The sequence below is a fragment of the Ochotona curzoniae genome, unplaced genomic scaffold (genome assembly GCF_017591425.1).
Source record: "Ochotona curzoniae isolate NIBS_2020 unplaced genomic scaffold, NIBS_Ocur_1.0 scaffold_4701, whole genome shotgun sequence".
NCBI classification, from domain to species: Eukaryota; Metazoa; Chordata; class Mammalia; order Lagomorpha; family Ochotonidae; genus Ochotona; species Ochotona curzoniae.
In genome coordinates, this window is record NW_024467122.1 from 41,979,397 (window position 1) to 42,007,029 (window position 27,633).

Below are 27,633 nucleotides of genomic sequence, written 5' to 3' on the forward strand. Positions count from 1 at the left end.
TGCAACTCTTAGCCTCTATGAATCATAAGCCAAGTGATTATCAGTTTTCATTCCTTTTTCCTGCCTATAATTAATTACTCCTAATAGAAATTTTTTGTTTAAATTTGAACTCAGAGTTAGGAGAAAAATAACTGCATTTGTGGGACATTTTTGGCCAGGTGAAAAGTACTTGACATACTTCTGGGATATTCTAGAACTGTGAATATCTGCTTTGCATTTTGAGTTTTTAAAATTATTTTATAACACAAGTTAATAGGCATTGGGGTTTCCTCTGCCTTCCCCCCGCCCCATTGTTCTCTTCTCCAGTCTTACATAGCAGTCTTCCGAGCGCCCTCAGTCCGTCATATTGCCAATGAGGTGTCTCCCAACAATGCAGGGGTTTAGCTGTCATTTTGTTGTGAGATCATCCTTGCAAGTATGGGCATATACTTCTCCCTGCATTTTGAGTTATTTACATCATAATTTTTTCATAACATATTAGTGATTTATAAATATCACTATGGAAACCAAGAGGAAAGGTCAAGTAATTTTTTTTCTGGAGAATTGGGAATTAAAAATCACCTCATAGTTGTTTTTGAATTAAATGTATTTCATCCTTAAATACAAATATATAAAGTTAGCAATTGAAAAAGGACGTTGAGCTACCTGTGATGTGCAGAAACATGTAACAGGAGTAAGTAGAGAGTCATTGCTGGAAGTGAGGATTAAGTACAACATCAATTTTCTAGAATTATTTAATGTACCACATTTCTGAACCATGTCATGTTCCTTTATGGATCAGTAGGCAAAAAGTTCAAAGGCATCATTAAACTGAGGGAGATCTGATAAACCGGGCACTAGAGTGAACACTTACAACACAATATTTCGTCATGATACTGCAGTTATTGAGGATGAGCTTGTGTGCAAAAACCCACAAAAGCTTGCAAAAACATGTCAATATTATTAAAGGATTCCATCGGAATTGGCATCATCCAATATATCTAAGGAAAAAAAAGTCAAATGAAACCCAGTCAGAGAGAATAGTTACTTTTCCTTCATGGCAGGGCTAAGTGTAGACAGAGTCTTAAGTGATGTTTCTCTTTATGTCTTTATGTGGCATTAAATATTGGGGGGCTGACGCTGGCTGACCCTGATGTCCTTCTTCCTTTCCTCAAGTGCTCTAGAGAAACAGAAAGCAACAGGGCATTGCTTTGGGCAGTAGTGCAGCCAGTGGGAAGCAACACAACCCTTTGAGGTTGGCTTCAAATGGGAGGTGGGCACTTTCATCAAAAGCTATACAGACGTTCCTGACTCAGAGCGTTTATCTTAACGACTTTGGACTTTACAAAGGTGTGAAAGCAATACTCACTCAGTAGAATCTGTTCTTCAAATTTTTGAACTTTGTTCTTTTCCCAGGCTAGCAGTATGTGATACACAGTTTCTCAGGGTGCTGGGTGGCAGTAGCAAATTTCCACTTCCAGTCAGTCATGCTTTTACTAGCAAGCACTAAACAACTGATATTCTGTAGCATTCTGCGTTGCTGAACTATGATGGTTGGCAGCTTAAGACTATGAAATGCATTTTCAACTTCAGGACTTGGTGGTGATTTAAGGAACGTCTGAGTAAAAGAACTTGCTTACCTCCAGGCATCCGTTTATTCCCTTGTTTTGTCCATGAGAGAAAAGTTCGGTGGGTGAGTTTTATATATTAGTTGCTTTTCTGTGGAGTAGCTAAAACCAGGGAAATATCAACCTCATGAGAAAATTTCAGAAAGGGGGTACTGAGGAAGGGAATGTCACGGAGACTCTCATGGGTGCAATTAAAGTTTTGTCAGTCTCCTGTGAGCATGTTGGCGACTCCCCCAAGAATCCTTGCTATGTCATCCTTTATTTCACCCATAATTTATTATACAGTTCAAGTTAAATTGGATCCCAGAGCACAAGCAGGCAGGATGTCTGAAAAGGCAAAAGTGAGATGTGTACAGATTTCCAGATTCTTTTTGACGGTGAAATACAGAGTGTTCACAATAGACACTGTTAATACTCTCTTTACATACTTGAGATCTATAAATTTTGCTTCTGATCTGTATTGCTAGATTACTTGCTTTGTTCCTTTATTCCTTCCTTCTTATTTCAGATTATTCCAGTACTTTTAAGCTTCATTTTTCCTTTCATGTTTTATGGTGGATTTATTTATTTTTAATAAACTCTCCTTTTTTCCAAGTTTTTTTTTTTTCCCAATGATACAGTTCCATAGGCTCTGGTATTTCTCTTCCTTCCTTCCCCAAATCCCTCCTCCTACTGATTTCCCCTATAGTGGTACAATAGTAGAGTCCTTCCTAAATAGCTGTAAGTCCACCATTCTGCTATTTTAAGTATATCCTGACATTTCAGGTATGGACAAAGGCAAAGAACCCAGCATCTTATTGTCAAGAAATACTTAACAGTTTCATTGGGAGTCCATCATTAATTTGAAAGTAGAGATGCATGCTGCATTGTATCTTCACATCTGGATAGGATAGTCTGTGTCACACAGTTACTATACATCCCCTTAAATGAAAAGCCATAATTTTACTTAGCTTTTCTCTTTTGCTTTTCTTTGGTAGTCTGGCTAAAAGCTTGTTTTGCTCATTTTAAAAAAATGGGTCTTTCTTGTTGCAAATTGTAGGGTTTTTTTTAGCTTCAATTCCTTTCATTTTTGCTGTGATTTTTATCATTTTCTTGCCTCCTGTTCATTTTTCTTTTTTAGTAAATACTCAAGATGCATTATTAGAGCATATTCAAAATAGTTCTATTTTTTCTAAGCACCTGTCATTTTGAATATGCTCTAATAATGCATCTTGACTGCTTTCCCAGGCTGCAAGCAGGGAGCTGGATTGGAAGCGGGGCTGCCAGGACACAAACCAGTGCCCCTTAGGGCTTCTTCCTTTGTTTCTCCCCTGACCTCAGATACAGGAAAAAAAAAATGATGCTGTTAGTGTAGAAACAATGATTTTACCCACTTTTCTGTAGTCCTTGACCCTTTGTGCTCTAATCAGCTAAGTAAGATTATAAACAAAAAAGAATAAAAATTATCTGTTTTGGTTGAAAAAATTAATTAAAAAACTTTAAGTGTTGCCACAAAATTACAGACTTTGGTAACCAAAGATTCAGATAAAAGTAAAAAGTGAGAATTAATTATTCCAGTTGAAACTAAGAGAGCAAGAATTTTCATCTCCTTTTGCTTAGGGAATTTACTTCAGAAAATGTATCATTAAATTCTTTCTCTGGGGCCTGGTGGCGTGGCCTAGTGGCAAAAGTCCTCATCTTGAACGCACCAGGATCCCATATGGGTGCCGGTTCTGGTCCCAGCAGCTCCACTTCCCATCCAGCTCCCTGCTTGTGCCCTGGGAAAGCAGTCAAAGACAGCCCAAAGCTTTGGGACCCTGCACTCGCATGGGAGACCTGTAGGAAGCTCCTGGTTTCTGGCTTTGGGTTGGCATAACACTGGCCGTTGCGCTCACTTGGGGAATGAATAATTGGGCGGAAGATCTTCCTCTCTGTCTCTCCTCCTCTCTGTATATCTGCCTTTCCAATAAAAATAAAATAAATCTTAAAAAAATTCTTTCTTTGCTTTCAGAGTTATATGTAATTCTTTGAAGGCTAAATAAGCCTGCGGCAGAGTTCATAACCCAAGGACCTGAAGTCATCCTTTTGCAATGTTATTATAAGAGAGATATTCTTCCATCTCCCAATTTCTGTGGAAGGATAGAAGCCTAACTTTGGCAGTCTACATACAAAGTTGTAAAATAATTTTCTGTCTTAAGAGTTTATTCTTCTTTTCTACAAAGTCAGTTAATAAAATGAGATGACCACCCAATTCTCAAATGAATTTAGGGTTGCCTGGGTATTAAGCCCTCTTAGGACTTCTTGTTACTTATCTTGAGAACAGATGTGATATGGGTTGTGTTTGCTTTGCTGTATAAAAGGATGAGATTTTTTTTCCTATTGTAACAGTCCCAGGCACATTGTCTGTAAGGTACCTCACATTCTGAATAATGCTTGTAAATAAGTAGTTTCTTTTTCCTTTCATCTTTGCATATAAGTTTTATGAATTTTTAGAAAAGATTTGTTTTTAAATATGTTTTCACCCCAAATTCAAGTTTTTAAAATCTACGTCTCTGTCTTTAATAAGGTTAGGGAGATAGAGTATACCTTGGAAATCAATTACAATCCCCTAATGCTGTAGCACACAAAGTTCCAAAGTTCCAAAGGAATATGAATAATTTCTGAGTGACATGTTAGGTTTTTGAGAAAATTAAAAAAACGGTTTGTCTCTTAGAATCTTTTGACTATATCTTAATCTTATATTGCTAGTATTTTTCTCATTGCTTGTTTCATGTCTTTGTTCCTCAGACTGTATATTACAGGGTTAATGAGGGGAGTGACCACAGAATAGAAGAGAGTCACAACCTTCTGCATTCCAGCTTCATGCTCAGATGTTGGGCTCACATACATGACCATCACCGAGCCATAGAAAAGAGACACCACAGCCAGATGGGACCCACAGGTGGAGAAAGCCTTTTTTCTTCCAGCTGCTGAAGGAACCATGAGCACAGCTCTGAGAACCAGCACATAGGATCCCATGATGAAGAGAAAAGGAACAAATAAAAGTAGGGAACTTAAGGTAGAGCTAGTCAATTCGATCACAGGGTCTCTGGTACAGGTAAGAGTTAACAGAGGACCTGGGTCACATAGGAAGTGATCAATAATTCTAGATCCACAGAAGGACATCTGGGAAATGATAGTTATAGGAATCAGGAACCAGAGGAAACCAAGTACCCAGCAGCTGCACACCAAGATGTTGCAGAGATGTCCAGTCATAAGTGTTGGGTAGTGAAGAGGCCGGCAGATGGCAAGATACCGATCAAATGCCATAATTGCCAGGAAAAAGCACTCAGTGGAACCCAAGGAGAAGAAGAAATAGAACTGGAGGAAGCACCCAGAGAAGGAGATGATTTTGCTGTCAGAGAGGAAGTTGGCCAACATGTTGGGGACTGTGGAGGTGACATAGCATATCTCCAGGAAGGAGAAGTTGGCGAGCAGGATGTACATGGGCATGCGGAGTCTCTGATCGCAGCACACAGCACAGATGATGGAACCATTGCCCATGAGGGTCAGGAAGTAGACAGCTGAGAAGAGCACAAAGAGGAGGATCTGTTGCTCCCTGGGGCCGGGGAAGCCCAGGAGGATGAAACCAGTGATGGTGCTGGAGTTTCTGGGAATGCTGAAGGTTTTCATGTGTCAGTATCTGTGAAGGCATCAGCAGTTGGTTAGTGGCAGTGCAAGACAGACTGAAACTCAGAGATATATTTTACATGTCCCAGGGAGTGAAATAAACAAATGTCAAGTTATTATTTTGGTTTGATTTTGAAATGTGATCATTGTCCTATTTGTCCATACCCAGTTTTTAATCTAGAAAAACTCTAGAAACACATAAGATGAGTTGATAGACATAGAATTCTCCTTACTCTGAAATGTATCAAAATGCATAATATTTGTATCTCATGAAAAAGTCACCTTTGTAACTACCACTGAAATTAAGAAATAGTTTCACTTGTGTCCTAGAATCTTCATTCTCTGTCCCAATGTCCATCTCTCCTTTTTCAGTTAGTCATGGCCTTCCCTTTTTTTCTTTAAAATTAGCAAGTAAGCATAGGCTTCTATTTGGAGTTTTTAAAATTAATATAAAGAGAACATGGGCTCATCATGATGTCTCTATTGCCTAATCCTTGGCCTAAAAGCACTGACATCCCATGTAGGCACGGTTCATGTCCCAGCTGCTCTACTTCCCATCCAGTTTCCCACTTGTAGTCTGGGAAAGCAGCGGAGGATGGTCCAAAGGCTTGGGACCCTTCACTCACATGGGAGACTTGAAAGAAGCTCCTGGCTCCTGATTTCAGATCAGTTCAGCTCTGGTTGTTGTGGCCATTTGGGGAGTGAACTAGCGGACGGAAGATCCTCTATTTTTGTCTCCTTTTCTCTGCTTTTTCAATAAAAACAAGTGAAAACAATTTAAATATAGATTTCACTGATACAATCCTAAAAAGATGATCATACATTTATTCCTCCCTTTTTCCTGTCTTGACCCTTTCCTTTCTTCCTTTCTTTTTTCTTTTACTTTGTGAAAACATAATTTTAATTCACTCATAATCACAGGCATAATGAACCACTAATTGTAATATTCAACAAGAAAGACCAGTTTCATAGGAATGTAGACAATGACTAAAAAGCAATCAAATGACAAGACATTCATTTCCTTTCTGTACCTTTTTGTTTGTTTTATTTTTAATTTTATTTTTGATGATGTTTACACAGTTATTATGCCGGATTAAGGGTCAAGGGATTTGTTTATATAGTTTATTATGATGGGTCATGGATTAGGGAAAAGCGGGTGAGACCATTGTTTCCAAATTTTCTTTTTCTTTTTTCTGTATTTGGGAAAAGGGGAGGAGAAGGGGAGAAGCCACATCCAGCATCCTAACTGCCTCAATATTTGGGGATGGGGAATGGCCAACTGAATGTTATTCCAGGTCTCCAAAGTGGAGCACACAGGCCATCAGAGAAATACCCCTCACACTGCCTTCTCTCACCCCCACCTCTTCCCCATCCCCCATTCTCAGGTGTGCTGGTGGGTGCCGTGGCCTAGTCTAGGATGGCCTGCCTCACCTCAGCATTTGCTGGCAGATACTACAGCTTGGTCTGGCCCAGTCTGTCCCCAGTTCCAGCTCATGCTGGTGGGTGCTGAGCCTAGGCCAGCCCAGCCAGCCCCTGATCCTAGCCTGTCCTGCACCCTGTTCTGATTCTCAGATCTGGCAGTGGGTGTTATAAACTGGCCAAGCCTGGCCTGCCCACAGACCTGAGCCACATGAATCTTGGCAGATACCATAGTCTGGCCTGGTCTTTGTTGCTCCCAACCTTGGTGTTTCTTGTGTTCATCTGCAGGGACTGCATCCTGACAAAGAAGTTCTCCTCCCAGTGGCAGATCTCGTACACACTGGTGGGTCCTTGGCCCAGACTGACTTAGTCTACCTCCTGTCCTGTCAGGAATAGTGGCCTTGAGTCTAACAGTCTGACCCACTCCAGACCCAGTCATGTCCAGCCCAAATCTCCACCCCCATTCTGGCTCTCTTGTTAACCAGTGGGAACCACAACCCTGCCAAGGCATCCCCTTAGTTCCCCAACCAAGTTTGTTTTCAGCTACAGAGCTTGTGGGTGCCAGTGGTTGCTCTGAGCCAGTTCGGCATGGCCCATCTCCTGTCTTGGCCTTTGCAATTGAATGCTGCAACCTGGCCCATCCTGGCCTGCTCTTCAGTTTCAACTCTTGGTGGTGGGTGTTGCAGTCTAGTCCTGCTCAGTGTACTCCCATTCCTGACTCATGCAAATCAGTAGGTGTAATAGCCTAGCCCAACATGATCTCATTCCAGCCTGGCTCCTACACATACCATTGGGCTAAGGTTGGCCTGGCCCTGCCTGGTGCGCCCCCTCCAGAACCAACTTACACACTTGACAATCGGTGGGGCTACCTTGCCTGGCCTGAGCAACACCCAAGTCTAAACTGCATGCTTACCAGAAGGGGCTACGGCCCACCAGGGGAATTTCCCAGGTCCACTCCCAGACCCAGAGCTCACATGTGCTGGCAGGAGCTAGGCCCTTACCTGGAACAGTCCACCACCTCTATCTTGGCCTTGTTATTAGCTAATGGATGTTGTGGTTACTACCCCTAGCTCTTAAGCAAATCAGTGGAAATTGCAGTCTCACAGTGTGGGCTCACACACATATCCCGCACAGAATCTAATCCCGGACCTGTCTCTCATGTGTTGATTAGTGTTGTGGCCTAGTCTTATATCACCAGTCCCCTGTTTCAACTCTCACTGGTGGGTACCATAATATAGCTATGCCAGGTAGACCCTCAGCCCTAGCTATAGTGTGTGTCAGTGAGTAGTTGTCAGGGGTGATCCATGCTAATTAACCCAGCTCAGGGGTCCCATGTGGACTGGTGCATCAGTCTCATCCATAAAGGTCTTCCAGTTTTCCCCTCCAAACCACTCAGTCTCAGTCCTCTTGCTTATCTGCAAGTACAGTGGCCTTGTTGATGACAGTCCCCTAGAAGTCATTCCTCATTTGCAACATATTGCTTCAGTGGTCCTCCCTCCCACCCATCTCTTTACCCACTTCTCTGATCAATCCACAGTCCCTGCACCCAGCCCAGCCTTGTGGACCCCAGTCTTCCATAGGGTGGTTTGCTAGCCTGGAATTCTGCTCACCCATTAGAGATTCAAGCTCCTGGCTGGCCTGGGGCCTTACTTCTCTGCACATGAAAGTTTCAGGCCCATTCAAATTTCGCCAAGCCTAGTCCACCAGCACATTGGGCCAGCATGCTAACCTAGGGCTTTGCTCTCCCTTCCAGCAACATGTGGGGAAATCCCCTGCTTCTCTCCACCTGCCTGGATGTGTGGCCCCACGTCCCTGCATGCCCCTGCTGGTGCCATACTCCAGGCTCCCTGTAAACCCATGCCCTGAAGGTCACCTGCAAGCCCACCAAGTGCAAAGGCTCCCAGGCTCCTTGCTGGGCACTGCCACAAAGCGTAAAGGCCAACATTGTGTATTTAACATGGTGTACTTAACTAGGACTAAACTGGTAATTATCTTTTATTGTCTCTTCCATGCAGAAGAAACTATTATATGTACTTGGCAGAATTTAGTGCTGGAGCTTTCCAATCACCAACAATCGAAACCAGAAGTCTGGCCAGTTCATTCTGCACAGCTACAGAGGTCTCTGTGAACACAGGTGCAGCAACATTGTTTGGCAACTTGACTAAGTAACAGCAATCACTTCTTTTTGGTGTGTGTGTGTGTGTGTGTGTCTTATTTATTTCTTAAATCAGTCATTTTCAGAAGGGTTGGGGTGGACCATGTCTGAGAGTGATCTAGTCTGTAACTTCTATGAAGTGAGAGGAAGAGATTTTCATTATAGTTCAATTTTTCCCCTCAAAATTCCTTCCTGTGGCAGTCTTAGAACTTCCCTTCTGCAGCTTGTTCATATAGTTTCATTGAAAGTACTGTCATGTCTGTAACACTGTGTAATTCATTTCAAAAAAATCCTTAAAAACTAGGGAGGATTTTCTAGATTGTTGTGGGTGGTAGGCAACCCTGTGTAATATGTTGCATAGTCCAGAAGTTTCCTTACTAGTATTAGGAAATCAATGCTCTCAGTTTCCTTAGCTATAAAATTATCAGAATGATGTCTTGTTTAAAGGGAGCTATTATAAAGATTATTGAATGACACCATATCTATAGAATCATCTTGATTAGTAAGAACTTAAGAAGTATTCCTTGTATGTCTATGCTCATACTAAACTCATAGAAAGCTGTAGATGGGAGCCAGAAGAATCCAAAACTGTACCATGAGTTTTAAAGATTCTTCTGAACATGGTATCATGTTATTACCTGTTGCAGGAGATGGAATCCAAACTGAAGCTCTCAGAAATTTCCTTTCTGTTTTCTTAGAAGTGGTCGTCTTTCACAATGACTGGAGGAGACATAAAAGGCTGCTGTGAGAAGGACTTGTTTGTAGAAGGTAGATGGGACATAACGGATCCTGCCATATGTAAGGAATGGTTCTTTCATACATTCAAAGATCCAGTTATTGCTTCCCAAAGGGGAATACTGTTAAGAGATGGCTCTGAGGCTCACCTCCCATGGGGCATGTCTTAATTTGTTTATTTTCTTTCTATAATGAGTTGAAATAATACTTTTCACTTACTTCAAAATTTCTCATAAGTAGAATGAAACATAAATACTAACTCTAAACCCTTGAAATGCTTTCTATGTGGACAGTGAAGGAGTTTGGCAAACCTGAGTGGGAGGAAGCAGTTCCAGACAGCCACAACTGATCTGACATTCCCAGCTAGATCTTAAAGTTATGTAAGTTGGACTGACACTCATGGCTAGGTCTTTCCAGTCTCTTGGGGGGACCTGAAAATTTCCAAGAATGTAACTTTACACTCTGAGACCACATGATGAAACAAGCCATTCCATCATTTTACCTAAGCACAAACAAAACAGCATCATTGTGCTGCTTGTAAGAGTTCAAATATTTTCTTCTCTTGGCTAAAAGAAGTGTCTGCTACTTTTTAAAAAAAGAACAATTGCAGTGTTATTCATGATCTAATCTCTCAATAGATTAGATTTGTTGAGATACCTGGCCATAGAATTGCCCTTGTTTTCTGCCAGCTGGAACCAAAGAAGGGAAAATATGAATTATCCTGTTTTGATCAGTACACATTGAACACATGTACTGAAATACCTCATGGTAATCCATAAACATGCACAACTATTGCAAATAACATTTCTTAGAAAAAGTAGAGTATAGGGGTCAATATGTTGGTATAGCATGGGGTGATCTTAGAATTGACTCTTGTGCAGGGTCAGATGTGGTCTGTCACCTGCACCAGCCATGAACATGACAATGGATGAAGCTGCCTGGTCAGTTCCACTGCAGCCCCATCTCTCAGGCAAACTGACAGGTACTGTGGTCAAGCCCAGCCAGCCTGCCACAGGTTTGGTCCTCATGCAAACCAGGGGTACTGCAGCCTGGTCAGGGTGATCCCCCGATATCCCCCACAAGGTCCATTCCCAGCCCCAGTTTTTGTTCATGCCAGTCTCTACTGTGGTCTAATTTGGCCCTGCTTCTCTTGCATACCAAGGGCACTGCAGCTTAACTCATCCTGACCTGTTCCCAGACCCTACCGTTATGTCTGCTGACAGGTGCTGTAACCCGCAAGCCCTGGTTATTGAGCTCACCAGCAATAGGTACAGCCTAGTAAGGGGGATTTCCCTCATGTTTCCAGCCCTGGAACTTTCATTTTTATTTTATTTTTGATGATTACAGTTGATTAAGTTGGGAAGGGTTGAGGATTAGGGGAAAGTGGGTGAAATCACTATTTTCACACCTTCTTTTTCTTTTTCCAGTATCTGGGGGAAGGGAAGAGACAGGGGGAGAAGCCACACCCAGTCTCCCAATTGCCTCAGAGTCCAGGGATGGAGAATGGCCACCTGATGTCATCCCAGGGTCCCCAGTGCAAAGCATGTTCTTAGGGTTTTGATAGTCCTGACATGCTCTCAATTTCACAAGTCCAAGGATGAGGAAATCCTTCCAAGATCCACTGTCTGACATAGTCCACCTTAGAGTCTCCATTTGCCCAGAAATTTGCCATCAAGCCTCATTGGGGATAGTTGACCAATTTGTTCTGCTCTCCTTCCTCTGCTTTGATACCAGATGTCCTCTGCAGGCTCCAATGGACTAAAAATCCTCCATGTGCAGCTGTCCACTGTACCATCTTGAGTAACTGACAGCTCCGGGTCTTGAGTCTGCCAGAAGATAGTGCAGTTCAGCCTGAGATGACTTACACCCAGTTCTGGCACTTGCCAGCTGATGCTGCAGCCTCGCCCAGTTAACCCACACCCATTTTGGCTGTCATGTGTGCTGGAGGACACAGCAAATTAGTCCAGTCTAGTCAGCCCCTAGACCAGCCTGTCTTCCATTATAGCTCTCACACTCAGCAGTGGAAGCAGCAGTTCTGCAAGGGAGTCCCTGAAGTTTCCCTACCAGGCCTGTTCCAGCTTTTGGTCTTGTATGCCATGGGGTGCTGGAGTCTAGTCTGAGATGTTCCCCTCCCTCCAATTTTGGCACTTGCCAGCAGGTGTTACAGTAAGTCTCAGTCTGGCCAGATCCCAGTTCTACCTCTCAATGATCAATGAGTGCAACAGCTTAGCCCAGCTTGGTCACCCCAGCCGTCAAGCAACCTGATGGGTATTGCAGTCCAACTTGACCTGGCTTGCACTTTGTCCTGACTCTTGCTTGTGCCAGTATGTGCTGTGGGCTTACCCTACCCAGTCTGCCTCCTGACCTGGTTCGCACATATGCCAATGTATGCTATAGCCCAGCTGGTCCCAGTCCTGTGTCTTACTTACTGGTGGGAACTGTAGCCTAGCAAGGGAGCTCCCAAGTTCTCTTACCATGCTCGCTCTACCAGATCTCACGTGTGCCAGCAGGTGCTACTGCCCAGACTGACATGGCTGGCCGTTAGTCCTGGCACTCACAGTTGGGTGCTGCGGCCAGTCTGACTAACCGGCCTGCCCCCATTATCACTCTCATTGATGGGAGCTGCAGCTTGGCTCAGCTTAACCCTTACCCAGCGTCGGCTTTCATGTGACCTGGCAAATGCTGCAGTCTAGCCTGGCCTGTCCCACCAATTCTGATATTAATATGTACTTCCCTAAAGGTTAACGTTTATTTCTATTTGTGTATTTTCTGTCCAATGTCTGTTCAGAACTTTTACCCTTTTATTTTCATTACTGCCTGCTTTTTAATTTGGTTGTTTTCTTCTTTTCCCTTGTGGATATATAAGGCATACAGCATGATGCATTATTTTTTTTCAGCATGATGTTTTGATATACATACAGATAGTTAAATAATTGCATAATCAAGCCAAGTAGTAGATCTATTGTCATCTATTTTTTTTTGTGTTAAGAAATCCTAAAATCTGTTCTAACATATTCCTAATAACAATATTGTTAGCTATAGACCTCATGTTTTCAATTTATCTACAGAAAATTCTCCAGAAGTTCAGGAGCTGCTGGGAGGATGACCTACTCCCATGAACGGGTAATAGGAAGTGCCAGGTCTCCACAGCTGCTGAGCGTCCACTTACTAGGTTGCAAGCAGTGTTCTTGCCTCCTGCCCTTACTGCCTGCAGAACCCAGAGTGCGCACTGCTCTTGCTGCCACTCATTTCAAGACACAACCTCCAGAAGCCTGCAGTTCCACTTGCTGTGTTGTTTGGATCAAGGTGATAAAACTCCCTCTTTCTGTCTCAGCCATCAAGTCACTGGACACATTTAAGAGTAACCTCTCTGAGAGAAAAAAAGAATTTTTCAAAACACAAGTGAAGGATTATTTTATGGCTATAGTTTACTGGAGTCGTGTGCACTCCAGTATTTCAGGAATACCTTTTCACCAAATTACCCCCTTTCTTTCTTTCTTTTTGTTTTTTTTTTAAAAGATTTATTTTATTTTTATTGCAAAGTCAGATATATATAGAGAAGAGGAGAGACAGAGAGGAAGATGTTCTGTCCAATAATTCACCCACCAAGTGACTGCAATTGCTGGAGCTGAGCCGATCTGAAGCCAGGAGCCAGGAGTTCTTCTGTGTCTCCATGCGGGTACAGGGTCCCAAGAGCTTGGGTTGTTCTTGACTGCTTTCCCAGGCCACAAGCAGGGAGGTGGATGGGAGTGGGGTTCTGGGATTAGAACCAGTGCCCATATGGGATCCCAGCACATTATTCTTTGGGGAGCAGGTGTTGGATCTTTCTGTAGGGAAATTACTTGCCGTGGAAAAAAGAATTTTTAAAATCCTTGAAACAAATACTGAATCAATGATTCTTTCATTCTTGTGAACATTCTTCCAAAGCTCACCTTCCGATGACAGAGGAGAATGTTGGTGCCACATGAAAGTGCATATTAATCTTTGATATGAATAAATATACAAATTAACTTTATATTTAATTTTATTTGATTAATTTATTTTTAAAGATTCATTCATTTCTATTGGAAAGGCAGATTTACAGAGAGAAAGATCTTCCATCTGCTGATTCACTCCCCAAATGGCTGTAACAGCAGAAGCTGAGCCAATCTGAAGCCAGGAGCTTCTTCCAGATCTCCCATTTGAGTTCAGGGTCCAAGGCTTTGGGCCATCTCAGGCCATAAGCAAGGAGCTGGTTGGGAAGTGGAACAAACATGATGAGAACTGATGCCCATATCCCAGCACTTGGAGATGGAGGATTAGCCAGTTGAGTCAACACACCAGGTCCACATTTTACTCCTAGAGTGTTTTGAGTTACATTTTTTGGGTTAAGGAAGACCATCAAATGGCTCATATTTGGACTTTGTTTTTTAGACGTGGGAAGAATTGATCCTAGTGAGTTGTAATTCTATCCATGCCTTTGAGTTTCATTTTAAGGTGCTCCAAAAAAAGCCCCTCTGTATCTATCTACCATCTCTCTAACATATATTTTTTTGAGCACCACTATTTATTGTGCTGCATTTTTTCTGTAGCCTGAATTCCCATGATGACAAATTATTCTGAAATGAGGAAAGAATGAGAATTTAGTTTTTCCCAAGTAACCCATGTGCTTTTCACATAGATAAGCTCTGCTGGCTTGACTTAACAGCGTAAAAGTTTATGATCTTTAATTTTCCATTCCTTCTTGTAAAAGTCATATTTATATTCTTCCTCTTTGTTTTCTGTTGGGTATGGCAGATGATTGCTAGAACAAAGTGAAATCTAATAAAATGAAAGTATATGGAATTGAACATACAAACAAGTAGTTCTAACTTGGGAAGAGTGTTAAACCAGAGGAACTTACTGTATTGCCCTAACATGCAGTATTAAGCAGACCATCCAGGAGTTCAGATAAAACATTCTTGCTTTCTGCCTTGTCCTAGATGATCTGCCCTCACCTGTCTTTCCTCACATACATGCCGTTTTCTTTGGGGATTGCCCAACTAACTTTTTCCTACTCATTGACAACCCAAGCCTCTCCCTCTGCTTCCTCAGACCCCGATTCCCTAGATTTTTGCATGGATTATTATTTTAAAACATCACGTCCTCTCCAAAGTGTTCTCTGATTTTCCTATCAAGGATATCTTCTTTATTACCCCAGCATTTCCTACATTCATGTTCTGCTTATGGTTATTAAATTTATGGATTTATATATTTACCTACTTATATTTCCTTCACTGAAATTCAACTTTCTTCTTATTCTTGTTTTTACTTATTATTTTCCACAATATTGTTTCATAGACACGTGGATTTACACCTCCACCTCCCATTCCTCCTCTCCCATTCTGCCTTCCCTACTGTTTTCCTCCATATTATTACAATAGCAGAGTCCTTCAGTGACAGTCACAAGTCCAGCATTGCGCTATTTAAGTGTATCATATCATGGCATTGTAGGTGTAGGTAATGATAGAAAATCTGATATCCTATTGTCAAGGTGTATTTAACAATTTTATTACAAGTCTTCTTTTGATAAAATGCAAATTTTCACATAAGCAGGGATTTTATCTTCTACACTGTTGTAATTCCCGTGTATGCCAAAGAGGAAATAGATACATTTAAATATGAACAAATAATTTTGCTTGACATACTATCATTTAAATAAGTGAATGAAATACATAAAATTCAGTGCCAATTGATCACTTAAAAAAAGAGTTGGGCCAAGTCACTTGGGACAGTCATCTACATCTTCTGAACCTTTTTTTTTTTTCTTTTAAGATACATTGATTAAATGAAAGGCAGAGTTAGAGAGAGAAGGCAGGAGGGAGAGTGAGAGAGACTTAGAGAGATCTTCCATTGGCTGGTTCAGCTTCTAGGCACAATGACTGCAGTGGCTGGGGCTGGTCCAGGTTGCAATCAGGGGCCAGGAACTTCTTCTGGGTCTCCTCCAAGAGTCCAGGGGTCTAAGCACTTGAGCCATCCTCCACTGCTTTTCCAGGTATATTAGCAAAGCTGGAGATTAGCAAAGATTAGAGCACTGGGACTCTAACTGGTGCCATATGGGGTGACAGTATTGCTGGTAGCAATGCTATGTGTGTGCCACAGTGTTGCCCCTGCATCTTTCTTTGATTGGTATGAGACACACATCAACTTTTGCTGTTCATCTAATTTTACCTCTTCTTAATTGTGTATTCATCTCAACTAGGAAGTCCAGTGTATCTTCTATTTCTATGTATCTTAATAATCTTGCATAAGCAGAAAATGGTATGAACAATGAAATTTATTTCTCATTTTATAAGTAAATGTTACAAAAGTCAAGTTAGAAAAACAAATGTCTACTGGTACAATTTTGAAAGTTTGAATTCGTCACTTCTAATTAATATAAGATTTCTATTTCTTTGCCTATGGCATAAATTTATTACAAATTGTGACTATAAGATCAACTTCCGATCTCAGGAAACCTTAATAAAGATTTCCAGGGTTTACTTCAAAGATCATGATTAGATTTTTTGGAGAAAGACTTAGAAATCTCATCTTAAAGCCCTTCTCATGGGCCCAGCATGGTGGCCTAGCAGCTAAAGTCCTCACCTTATAAGCTCTGGGATCCCATGTGGGCACCGATTCTAATTCCAGCAGCCCCACTTCCCATCCAGCTCCCTGCTTGTGGCCTGGGAAGGCAGTCGAGGATGGCCCAAGGCTTTGGGACCCTGCACTCACGTGGGAGACCCAGAGATCTCTGGGCTTCTGGCTTTGGATTGGCTCAGCTCCAGCGACTGTGGTTACTTGGGGAGTGAATCATTGGCTGGAAGATCTTCCTCTCTATTTCTCCTCTTCTCCTTATATATGACTTAAAATAAAAATAAAGTAAATTTTAAAAAGCCCTTCTCAAATAGTAATAGAAAAATTTGGTAGACAATGTTTTAGATTCTTTCAGCCATTTTGATTTCAAACAAATTTTTTTGCTCAGCTATATTTATTGATTGTCACCAATTTGTTTTACCTGAGCTAAAAATGTGTGGATATTCTACTTACCACTTATTAATGCACAAGTGTAAACTGAATATGAGTTTGTGGTCAGACAAACATGTAGAATGTTAGGGACCAGGAAAGTGATCATATATAATAAATGACTATGTAGTTATTAGACACTGGATTCAGAGAAAAATCTAAACTAAGAAATCCAAGTAATTTAATTTAAATTCCAGCCCCTCAAGACTTGAAGGGGCAATGAATGACTTGTGATTTAATCAGGTTAGTTTTGCTTATTACTAGTTTAGGCAGAGATTCATGTATTCCTATCTGTGTCTAAGTGCAGACAAATGAAGCACTACTTCTTACCTGGGAAAGGAAGTGGTGGAAATCAAATTCTCATCATAATCTACTCTTAAGTTCTCGTTATTTCTGGTCACTTTTTATGCACATTTGAATTTTTCCCAAGGCAGCCTTCATGTCCTTGTTCCGGAGGCTGTAGATGAGTGGGTTTACAAGAGGAGTGACTGAGGAATAGAACAGAGTCACAATCTTCTGTATTCCAGCCTGGTTCCCCAAGGTTGGGCTGATGTACATTACCATGATAGTCCCATAGAACAGGGACACCACAACTAGATGGGAACCACAGGTGGAGAAGGCCTTACGTCTGCCAGCTGCTGAAGGGACACGTAACACTGCCCTGAGAACGAGGGTATAGGATGCAAGGATGAAGAGGAATGTGATGAAGATAATAGTCGAGCTTAAAATAGAGCAGGAAAGCTCAATGCCAGGGGCGGGAATGCAGGACAAGGCCAGCAGAGGACCGGGATCACAGACAAAGTGGTCAATAGTATTGGGGCCACAAAAGGGGAGTTGTGTGATATAGTAGATAGGGATTGGATAGCAGAGGAAGGCTGTTATACAGCAGAGGATCACTAAGTTCACACAGAGATGGACACTCATAATGGTTGGGTAATGGAGAGGCCAGCAGATGGCCAGGTACCTGTCAAAAGCCATAAGAGGCAGTAGGAAGGTCTCATTGATACCGAACGAGAAGAAGAAATAGAACTGGAGGAAACAACCTGTGAAAGAGATGATTTTGGTCTCTGAAAGGAAATTCCTTAACATATTGGGAACAGTGGTGTTGATGTAACAGATCTCCAGGAAGGAGAAGTTGGCCAGCAGGATGTACATGGGAGTGTGAAGCCTGTTGTCCAGCATCACTGCACAGACAATGGCCCCATTTCCCATCAGTGTTAGGATGTAGGACACGAAGAACAGAACAAAAAGGAGGACTTCCACTTGTCTGGAACAGGCGAAACTCAGGAGGATGAACTCAGTCACCGTGTTGACTCCGGACACATTCATGGCTTCCTACAGGGTAGACAGGAATAAAATAAAACAAAATAAAATGACAATAACACAGATGATCTCATTACCTATGACTTAAACATATTCATTTCTAAATGATCCTTAAATTCTTCAGATTTCATCATTCCATTAGATAAGTATAAGATAAATATATATATCTGAAGACTCAGTGTTTGAGAATACTTGATATGCACACACTGAGTTCTTAGACTATCATTTCCTTTTCAGAATTTTCTCCCGTAAAAGTGAGCTATTGTTCAGGAAGCAGTCTGGAGAAGTTTAATGGTGACATTTACATACGAGTAAGGGGATATGAAGTTCATGACAGAATCAGATGCAAAATATCATTATTATTGGCCAAGGAATTTCAATTATAAATTCTCAATCAGAGACACTGTTGATCAACACAGAAATAGGAAAGGTAGTAAGTAACACAATGATATCGTGTATTTCATTTTTATCATGGATAAGTCATGGGATAATCTTAACATTTTCTAAGGATTTTGGCATTTTGATAACTTTCTTCCATGTTTATTGAAGTTTCTTAATTCAGGCAAGCTTTGATTGTCCAGATATCTACAGGATGGATTTCACTTTGGTTTCATCTTTTCAACTGGGCTATAAAACATCTATAAAACTTTATTCTAGGCAAAACTTTGTGTACTGATATAAAAAGTGAATAATTTACCTTCTTCATTATTTTAAGACTTTTCACAAATATGTATTTAATTTATTTGAAGACAGAAAAACAGAGCGAGAGTGAGAGCAAGAGTGTGATTAGTGTGAATGAGTGAGGAAGAGAGAGAAAGAAAGTGAGCTTGTTTCCAAATGATTGCAACAGCAGGGCTGGACCATGCTGAAACCAGGAGCCAGGATATCCAGCAGATTTTCCACATGGGTGGCAGGGATCCAAGTACTTAGACTATCTTCTGCCACTTTCCCAGACATATTAGCAAAGAGCTAATGTGATGCAATCGTGTTTGAACCTGCATTCAAATAAGTTGCCACTGTCCCAGTCGGTAGTCACAACAATGTCCTCCATTTTAAGAAGTCTAGATCTTTGTTTGGGTGGTCAGAATTTCCAGGAATGTACTTATCATGTTTTATGGGTGGATTCGAAGTTCAGAAATGTCAAATACTTCTGATAGAGAAGTTTGCATAGCAAAGAGAAGTGGGAGCTGCAAACAAGAGAGGACACCCTCTTTACTTATTCAAATCCCATCATAGTTCTGGAGGACTGAGGTTGTTTGGAAAGTGAAGGGAAAATATATGTGAAAGATTTATTATTTGAGTTAGACTTAGTCTGGGGCATTGTATAATTTCTATGGTGAGAAAGAAAACAAAAATGAAAACAAAAACACAGCCTACATAACCCGATTTTGTTGCTAGTCATCTTTTTGGGATGCCAGCATCTATACTGTGTTGCCTGGGTTTGAGTTCTGACTCCACTGTTTAATCCAGCTTCCCATACATATACATTCTGTGAGTTAACAGGCGATTCCTGAGTTCCTGGCCCTCATGACTGAATTTCTAACTTCTGGCTTAGGCCTTCTCCAGCTCTAGCTGTTGCAGGTATTGAACCAGGGAGTGAGAGAAAACTTTCAAATAAGTAAATAAATCAAATATATATATATTTTGAAAAATGGAATTAAACCATTAAATCGAGCTTATATATTTTGAACTGCACGTAATTTTTCATAACATGCATTTTCTCCCATGAAGTTTTTGAATACCTGCTTAGACCGTGTTTGGTGCAGAAAAGCTATGAGTAATTCCTCTGTAGTAGTAGTAATTTGGAGTACACCATGTTCCAAAGTGATGGTGAAGAAAAAGTGAACATCAGCAAAAAAAAAAAAATTTAGTTTTAATGTGTATGAAGATACCATTAGCTTTATAAGTCAAATGGGACTGAACTCACCAATCTGATGTGTCCAATCATCTTACAGGTCTCTGTTTCCTTGTGGTTGGTCAGTTACTCCATTGATGAACAAAGCAGCCCAAGAATCAGATGGAACTGAGCTTTTCAGCACTTCTCTTCAGAGCCCTCTTGTCAAGTTTTCCAGATGTCAGTTGGCTAACACCTGTTTTTATCCTGTTTCTGAGTGCAACTTCCAATCAATAAAGATATAATTTAGATATTACTGAGGCTTTTCCTTTATTATCATGTGCTTGAGTTTCCTGGTTTTCCTAATTCTCTTACAAAGACCTATCTCCTATCCATTCATGAACCTGGAGGAGTTCTGTTTTTACAGCCACATAAAGGAAAGCAGAGCTAAAAGAAACCCCTAAGAGTTGTCCCAGACTTGCATCTCCTCAGAATTCATAACCTCATTGAACTTGCAACTAAGAGTGGTAATCTTCAGCTTTTATTGCAACAAAAGGCACATAGGATGGAAGGCATGGCACAGAGAAGGCCTGTACCGTATGGTTGGAGAGAAACTGGTATATTTGTTACAACACAGAAGCTCTGAAACATGTAGCTTTTGTGTCTTAAGGGATAAAGTCTCCTGTGGATACCAAAAGTTGGGAATTCATGAGGGAAGATTGTCCATTGTATCCCAAATGTCCCCTTCCCAGAGGAGCCCACTAATTGGTTCTGGAGATCTTATTGTTCCACAGGTGATAACATCATCTATACTATTTCTGAAGCAGATGTTTAGCTTTTTTCTATTGGCCTGCTATGGTGGTACAAACACCATAATAGCACAAACATATCTGGAACAACACATTTTTCTTAACCTCTGCAAATTGTATCTATGAACTAAGAAGATAACCATACTTTGCTCCTTCTTGCCTTCCTTCAAACATCTTACTTCATTTTCTCTTCAATCCTTGTAAAAAATGATTTCAATCCACTTTCTAATCATATGCTTAATGTGTCAATAACTGTAATATTTACAAAGTAAAAAGTACAAAGACCATAGTTACACAGGAGTATAAACAGGGCCAGAACACAATGAAATATCAAGATGTCTGCTTTATCCCTAAACATTTTCTTCCATTTGACATTAACCATCACACACCAGAGAAACATATTTGTCCTTTGGGACTGGCTTATTTCACTAAACATAATGGTTTCCAGTTGAATCTGTTTTGCCCCAAGAGGCAGGATTTCATTCTTTTTTGATGACCGAATAGTATTTTTTAATGTATACATACCACATTTTCTTTATCTAGTTATCAGTTGATAGAAATCTAGGACATATCTTAGCTACTGTGACTTGAACTGCAATAAATATGGTGGCACAATGACTCTTTAACATGCATATTTCATTTATCCTGCAATTTTACTCAACTTTCTTGTGATAAAATTGCTTTTCGCACATATTTTTTATTTTAGTGACACAATGACAAGGAAAGAGGGAGAGGGAAAGAGAGAAAGATCTTCATCTCCTAAGAGTAAGCTATGTGAGGACAAACATTTGTTGTCTTGTTCATATCAGTATTACCAATACCTAAATCATTTTCTGACAAAAAAACACTATAAAATAAGATATATGAAATAATGAAAGCATTCAGAATTTTATATCTGAGACAATAATAAAGACAAATCCTGCAACTTCTCTTTGCATATGTTTTCCAACTTGTAGTTTGATGTATTGTTGACTTTATGATGGTGCTAACATGATATTCATTCAGCAGAAGTTGCATTTTGAACTTTCAATTTTGGTCTTATCCTAGAATAGCTACATGTGGCACAATATTTTCTTGTGGCACTGGTCAGTGGCAGTGAGTTGAAGCTCCAGTCAGCCACGTGATCATGACGGTAACCCATTGTTACTCTACCATGCGCTGTGTTGCTAAGCTATAATATTTGATAGGTTACATGTCATTAATGAATTTTTGACCATACGATGTTTTCAATATGTGAGGGGCTTACATGGATATAATCCCAACATAAGTTTAGTGGCATGATGTAAGCTGTTGGTGAATATGGGTGGGTGACTATTATAATAATTTTCCAGATTGAAGAGATTATACAAGAATATATGTTAATTCATAATTCTCGAAGATCTTTCACTTTATAGATATGCTTTTGTGATTATGATTACATAGCATTCAAACAGCTTTAAATTTATTTTCTGCTATTCTTACAATGGGCTTATTTTTTTATGATTGTGTATGGATCCTTTTGCTAGTCTCTATTTGGGTAGATCTAATTATCTATCAAGGCCTATTTCAAATGCTATTGCTATTTTCTATATTTCACCCTTCAGGCAGAAATGATTGTGCCTGTTTCATCAAATCTGGAATGTACTCTGCCATTATTTCTTCAAATAATATTTCTGATCAGAAGCAGAGTAGGTAGAAGTTAAACCAGGAACTCAGACCTGGGATGCTAAGTAGCAGCTTGACTTGCTGTGCCAGCATTTTCCCCAAATCTAATTTTACATGTAATTCTATCTGATTTTCAAAATGCAACTGTAAAAGGCAATAATTACAAAATTGTGCTAACAGGTTTATAATGTATAAATGGAGCACCCATAAGACAATAAAAGTGGAAGAAAGTGAGCTGAATCGGAGCAATGCTTCTTTATATTAGGTAATTCAAAAGGTTAGCATATTGCCAGACTAGTTTTCTATGGAAGACATCTTATATGAATAATTGCATTATTTCCAATACGTTCTTTTCTTCATATTATCATGTCTTATGTCATCTCCCAAATATAAGCATAAACAAAAGTATTCCATTGCTTCTTGGCCTTTTGGCTAATATACTGCAAAGTTTAAATTATGCCTTAAGATTCTCCCCAAAAATCTTTATCAGTTTATGTTTATGCTAAACAAGATGTAACTGCATAAAAACTTTGATGTTAAGTTTGTACTCAGCTGTTATAAATATGATGATAATGTTGATCCTTTCACTGTTCCTGTGCCACTACGATTTAGGTTAAACTTAAAAACATGTTAGCTTGGGAGGAAAAAAAAAAAGATTTATAGCAGCCGGTTGAGGATGTGGTTAAGAACTTGCATTTTCTAACATATTGGTCACTCAATACCATGTTAATTAACTTCATGATGTTGTTAATTTCTATGTTTCTCCTGCTGTTGAAGTTGTGTAGTGACATCTCATTGGAGGGGATGATATTCTGTCAGCTCTACGTTCAGACCAAGGATGGTCTCCCAATGAAACTGTTGAATTTATCTGGACAATAAGATGCTGGACTCTCAGCATGGTCCATGCCCGCAATGAAGGAATCATGACTGGTTATGAACTGTACTACTGTAAGAATGTGTAGGAATTCAATATAGGGGAAGGGTTTGGGGAGGGACTAGGGGAATCCCAGAGCCTATGAAACTGTGTCATAAAATGATATATATGTATAAAAAAAAGCTAAATGAGAAACTGAAGATAGCAAGTTTGGAGCCAATTCGGACTTTTCAAGAAAAAAAAATCTTTTAAAAAAAATTAGGGAGTGAAAAAAAAAAAGACATTCTCAAAACACCTGTTTTGGACATAGTAATTTAAGTACAGTTGAATTACGTCTTTCTGCAGCCTAATATTTATCTGGTTTTATTGATTTATACCAAGATGGAAAAGAAAATGAATGTGAGCATAGTTTCATTATATGTTATTATGGAAATTCTTAAATTCAAATTCATTGGCCCCCAATTCCATTCCGCTGGTAGAAGTTTTCAAGATATCTGTGCCTAGACTCTACCTAACCCTGAGCCAGTTGGAGGAGAATCACTGCTCACATGAAGGCTGGTTTCGTTAGAGTGCTAGATGTGACTATGATTACTGCGGTCTTTTCATAGGATCTATCACAGATCAATCCTTTCCAAACTTCACTGTGAACATAAATCCCCTGAGGGATTTATGCAAATTGTGCAAACTGTGACTTTATAATCCCAGGATGGAGTCCCGAGATTCTGCCTTTTAAAGAGTTTCTTGGTGGTGCCTAGCTGATGTTTCACAGGTGAGATAGTTTTAACAGTAAGAAATGTAGAGTGTATTTTAAAATACACAAGAGCACAAATGTCAGTAACAAGAAAGTGAAACAAGACAACTTACTCTAAGAGAAAGGGATTAAAGAAGGAAGGGGAAGAGTCGGGTTGACCTCACATTCATCAAGGAGGTTTCTTTCCCTTTCAGCTATAAGACACATAAAGTACAGATCATCAGAGCTTGTGGAGGATCATTAAATATTGCTCAAGTCATCAAGAACCACAGAATCTAGTGGGGAAATATGAATGAATTATTTTATTTAGTTGAACACCATTTGTATCTACGTGCTAGGCATTATGTTGGATTCTGGAATTATAGATATTAGTTAACTACAATTTCTTTTTTAGGGAAGCGAGAAGTTTTTGTTTTAATTTTTATTTTTCATGATACAGTGCCATAGGCTCAGGGATCTCCCCTTCTACCCTCCCCATTTCCCTCCCCCCCCCGTTTGTCCCCATATATTACAATAGTTAGTCCTTCAGCAATAGTACAGTTTTACCCAGAAAATTTACAACTTAATAAGGAAGGGAAGGCAGCTAGTGACAGGCTTGTGAACAGATAATGTTGATATAAGAACTTTTTAAAGTAAAGCATAAGTAACAAGCTTTAGGAGGGGTGCTCAATTCTACCTGGGATGGCATAGCATTTAGGATTTTTAAATGTGTCCTTTGGAAAATTCATACCTGCTTTAAAGTTTCTCAGCTTTTCACTGGAAGGGGTTCTTAGTCTAAATTCATTTGGAAATAACCCATTAATCTCACAGATCAGTTTTATGAGCCTCCTAGAACTTTCTTCAAAGCATCCTTCATTTCTTTATTTCGCAGGCTGTAGATCATGGGATTGAAAAAAGGGGTCAAAACTGAGTAGAACAAAGTTGTGAACTTCTGCATCCCCTCTGCTTGTCCTGATCCTGGGCTCACATACGTCATCATGACTGAGCCATAGAACAGAAACACGACAGCCAGGTGTGAGGAGCAGGTGGAGAAGGCCTTGCTTCGGCCAGCTGCAGAGGGCACCTGCATCACAGCTCTCAGCACCAGGGAATAGGAGCCAATAATATAGAAAAAGGTGGCAAAGATGAGGAGGGAGCTCATGGTTCCACATATGAGGACAGTTCCTGGGATTGGGTCACAGGCTGAAGCCAAAGCTAGCAGGGGCCCAAGGTCACACAGAAAGTCATCAATAATATTTGGGCCACAAAATGGAAGCTGGGTAACGACTATCACTGGAATCAGGAACCAGAGGAAACCATAGACCCAGCAAAAGATGATGAGACTGCTACAGAACTTCGTAGTCATGATAGTGGGGTAATGCAAAGGGTGACAGATAGCCAGGAAGCGATCATAGGCCATGATGGAGAGAAATAAGCATTCAGTTGTGCCCAGCGAGAAGAAGAAGTATAGCTGGAGGAAACAATGTGTAGAGGAGATAGTTTTGGTCCTGGAGAGGAAGTTGGCTAGCATGTTTGGTACGTCCGAGTTGACATAGCAGATCTCCAGGAAGGAGAAGTTGGCGAGCAGGATGTACATGGGGGTGTGGAGCCGGCGATCCCAGCGCACTGCACACACAATTGCCATGTTTCCAAGCAGAGTCAGGATGTATGTCGTGAAGAATATGGAGAACAGTAGGATTTGTATTTCCCACTGGCCAGAGAAGCCCGAGAGGATGAAGAAAGTCACAATGTGGGAGGTATTTCTGGCCTCTGGGATCATTTCCTTCCATCCTGTAAGGATTGCAGCAAAAATTACATTTCCAGAGGAAATTATGCGTCCTAGAAGAGAGGTAGCACGCATGCTTTTCTGGTGATAGGGGTGAGGATTTAGACCAACAGTTCCTTTTTTTTTTAGTTTCTAATTTTTTTTATTGCATACCCCAGCAATGATGTTTTTGAGTATACTTTGTATAACGGACTATTATGAACTACATATAAGTTAATAGTTCACTATTATTATAACAATTTTTCTTGCAATAAAAATAGAAGCTTAAATATTTTCTTTAGTCATTCTTCGGTAGGTCACCTGGGAAACCTAATGTAAACAACATAGATAGGTGGCTGGCAACAGCTAAGATGTCAACTTTGGCATAGGTAGTTCATTTACAGAAAATAAAAGGATTGATAGATCTGCTATGTCAAAAATAATATTAGCTAAGCAACATGTAAGGAGAGAACATGATGTTTATCAATCCAGATATGAAAATAACTACATAGGGGTGGAGCAACTTTAAGACTGTTATAACCAAAGTGTCAGATGACCATTCTAGACCACTATCGGGATTTATTCTCTACGTGCAGGCTGGTGTGTGTAGTACATGGGCTTTGGACATCGGTGTTACCAGAATCCCATGGGAAACTCCTTTAGGAGAAATGGTTTGCTGGGCTGCAGCATGGTTTGGGATCCACTGGTGTGACAGAGTATGGGATTTGAATTCAGAGATCTAGGTTTGAATTTTCAAGCAGTGATTCCTTAGGAAAAGACTTCACTTCTGAGACGATATCGCTGTCTCTATAAAAGATGAGTAATAGTACACACATAGCTAGACTGATAGAATGGCATAAAACAAGATATGTGAAATTTATTTATGGATTATAAAAACTACAGAAATATAGATTATTCAGGAATTTTTGTGGTAGATATCTCCGTTGTTAGCCTTAAAAATTAAATGGATTAGAAAATGCAAAAGTGTGTGTGTGTGTGTGTGTGTGTGTGTGTGAACGCGCTTTCTTGCTAGGTGAGTATGTGGGTACCAACAGAAAATTGTTCCCAGATCTCTTAGAAAAAATAAAAAATGCAAAACTCACGACTATTTTTTGCCCATCAAACACAGCAGAATATCAAATTTCCTCCTTATTGGGTCTCCTTCCCAGCAGAGATGCTACTGCAGCCTTACATCACTGGACTGTTTCCTGATGTCTAAACTGTGTCTTGTGTTCAAGTCCTTCCAGTTTCAACCTGCAAAACTTTCTGAGTCATCCTTATTCGCACTGACCCTTCTCAACTTATGTCCTGTGGCTTCCTGTAGAAGTAAAGTCAGACTATATTTAAATGAGAATAGAAATCACTTTGAAACAGATGATTTTTGTGGAACTCAGATTTTGATGCCATCTTTTTCTCTCTGTTACTCTTTAACTTAGAGGCTTATTTGCTCAGGAGAAAACTGGTTGTTTTTTGAATATTGAAGAATAGAGAGAAGTTTATCTAAATTTTAGGCCTCGGTTGAAATCAAAATTTATCCCAGAAGAAGCCTGAAAAATGTATTTACTATTCTGGTTTCATCTGTTTTCTGTTTTCTCATCTTGAAAAGCTAGAGGCCAAGTGCTGTGTTCACCTTAATTATATTAGTTTTCTATAAAGAGTCCAATAAATGGATTCACAGTAACACCCATAAAATTTTTTTGTAGGTTTTTTTTTTCCTGTGTGGTGATGAGCATGTGGCACACCCATCAGATTTGTTGGAACATCACTTACTAGAGGAATCTCATAGGTCTAGCATCAGTGACAGGTGTGCTGTCCTTCCACCCATGGTAACTGAGGCAGCACACAGAAGTGTGGGACTTGATGTTCCAAGACACATACCCAACTTTTGGACTGAGGGTTGTTTTATCTGCTTGAGTGAGGGAGCACCAAATTCGCTCCAGTTGTGATTAGGGCCACATACAGTATCAGAATAAAGAAAACCTGACTTTGGTTCTACTGTTTGGTGTAGTATTAGTGGCTTGGGAGAGAAGGTACCAGCTATTCAGCTGCCACTTGGGGCCATGATTC

At 40.3% G+C, this 27,633-nt stretch overlaps 3 protein-coding genes across 3 annotated transcripts; all 3 read right to left on the bottom strand.

Annotated features, from left to right (window-relative positions):
- Window positions 1-4,322: 4,322 nt before the first annotated feature.
- On the bottom strand, window positions 4,323-5,270 carry LOC121148907 (olfactory receptor 11G2-like). The gene has a single exon (XM_040969274.1). It carries the CDS (start codon window positions 5,256-5,258, stop codon window positions 4,323-4,325), a length of 936 nt encoding a protein of 311 aa, XP_040825208.1. The 5' UTR covers window positions 5,259-5,270.
- Window positions 5,271-16,974: 11,704 nt separating this feature from the next.
- On the bottom strand, window positions 16,975-17,922 carry LOC121148349 (olfactory receptor 11H6-like). The gene has a single exon (XM_040968409.1). It carries the CDS (start codon window positions 17,914-17,916, stop codon window positions 16,975-16,977), a length of 942 nt encoding a protein of 313 aa, XP_040824343.1. The 5' UTR covers window positions 17,917-17,922.
- A 6,717-nt stretch (window positions 17,923-24,639) lies between these two features.
- On the bottom strand, window positions 24,640-25,581 carry LOC121148350 (olfactory receptor 11H6-like). Its single transcript, XM_040968410.1, has one exon. The coding sequence runs from the start codon at window positions 25,579-25,581 to the stop codon at window positions 24,640-24,642; it is 942 nt and encodes a 313-aa protein (XP_040824344.1).
- Window positions 25,582-27,633: the final 2,052 nt, after the last annotated feature.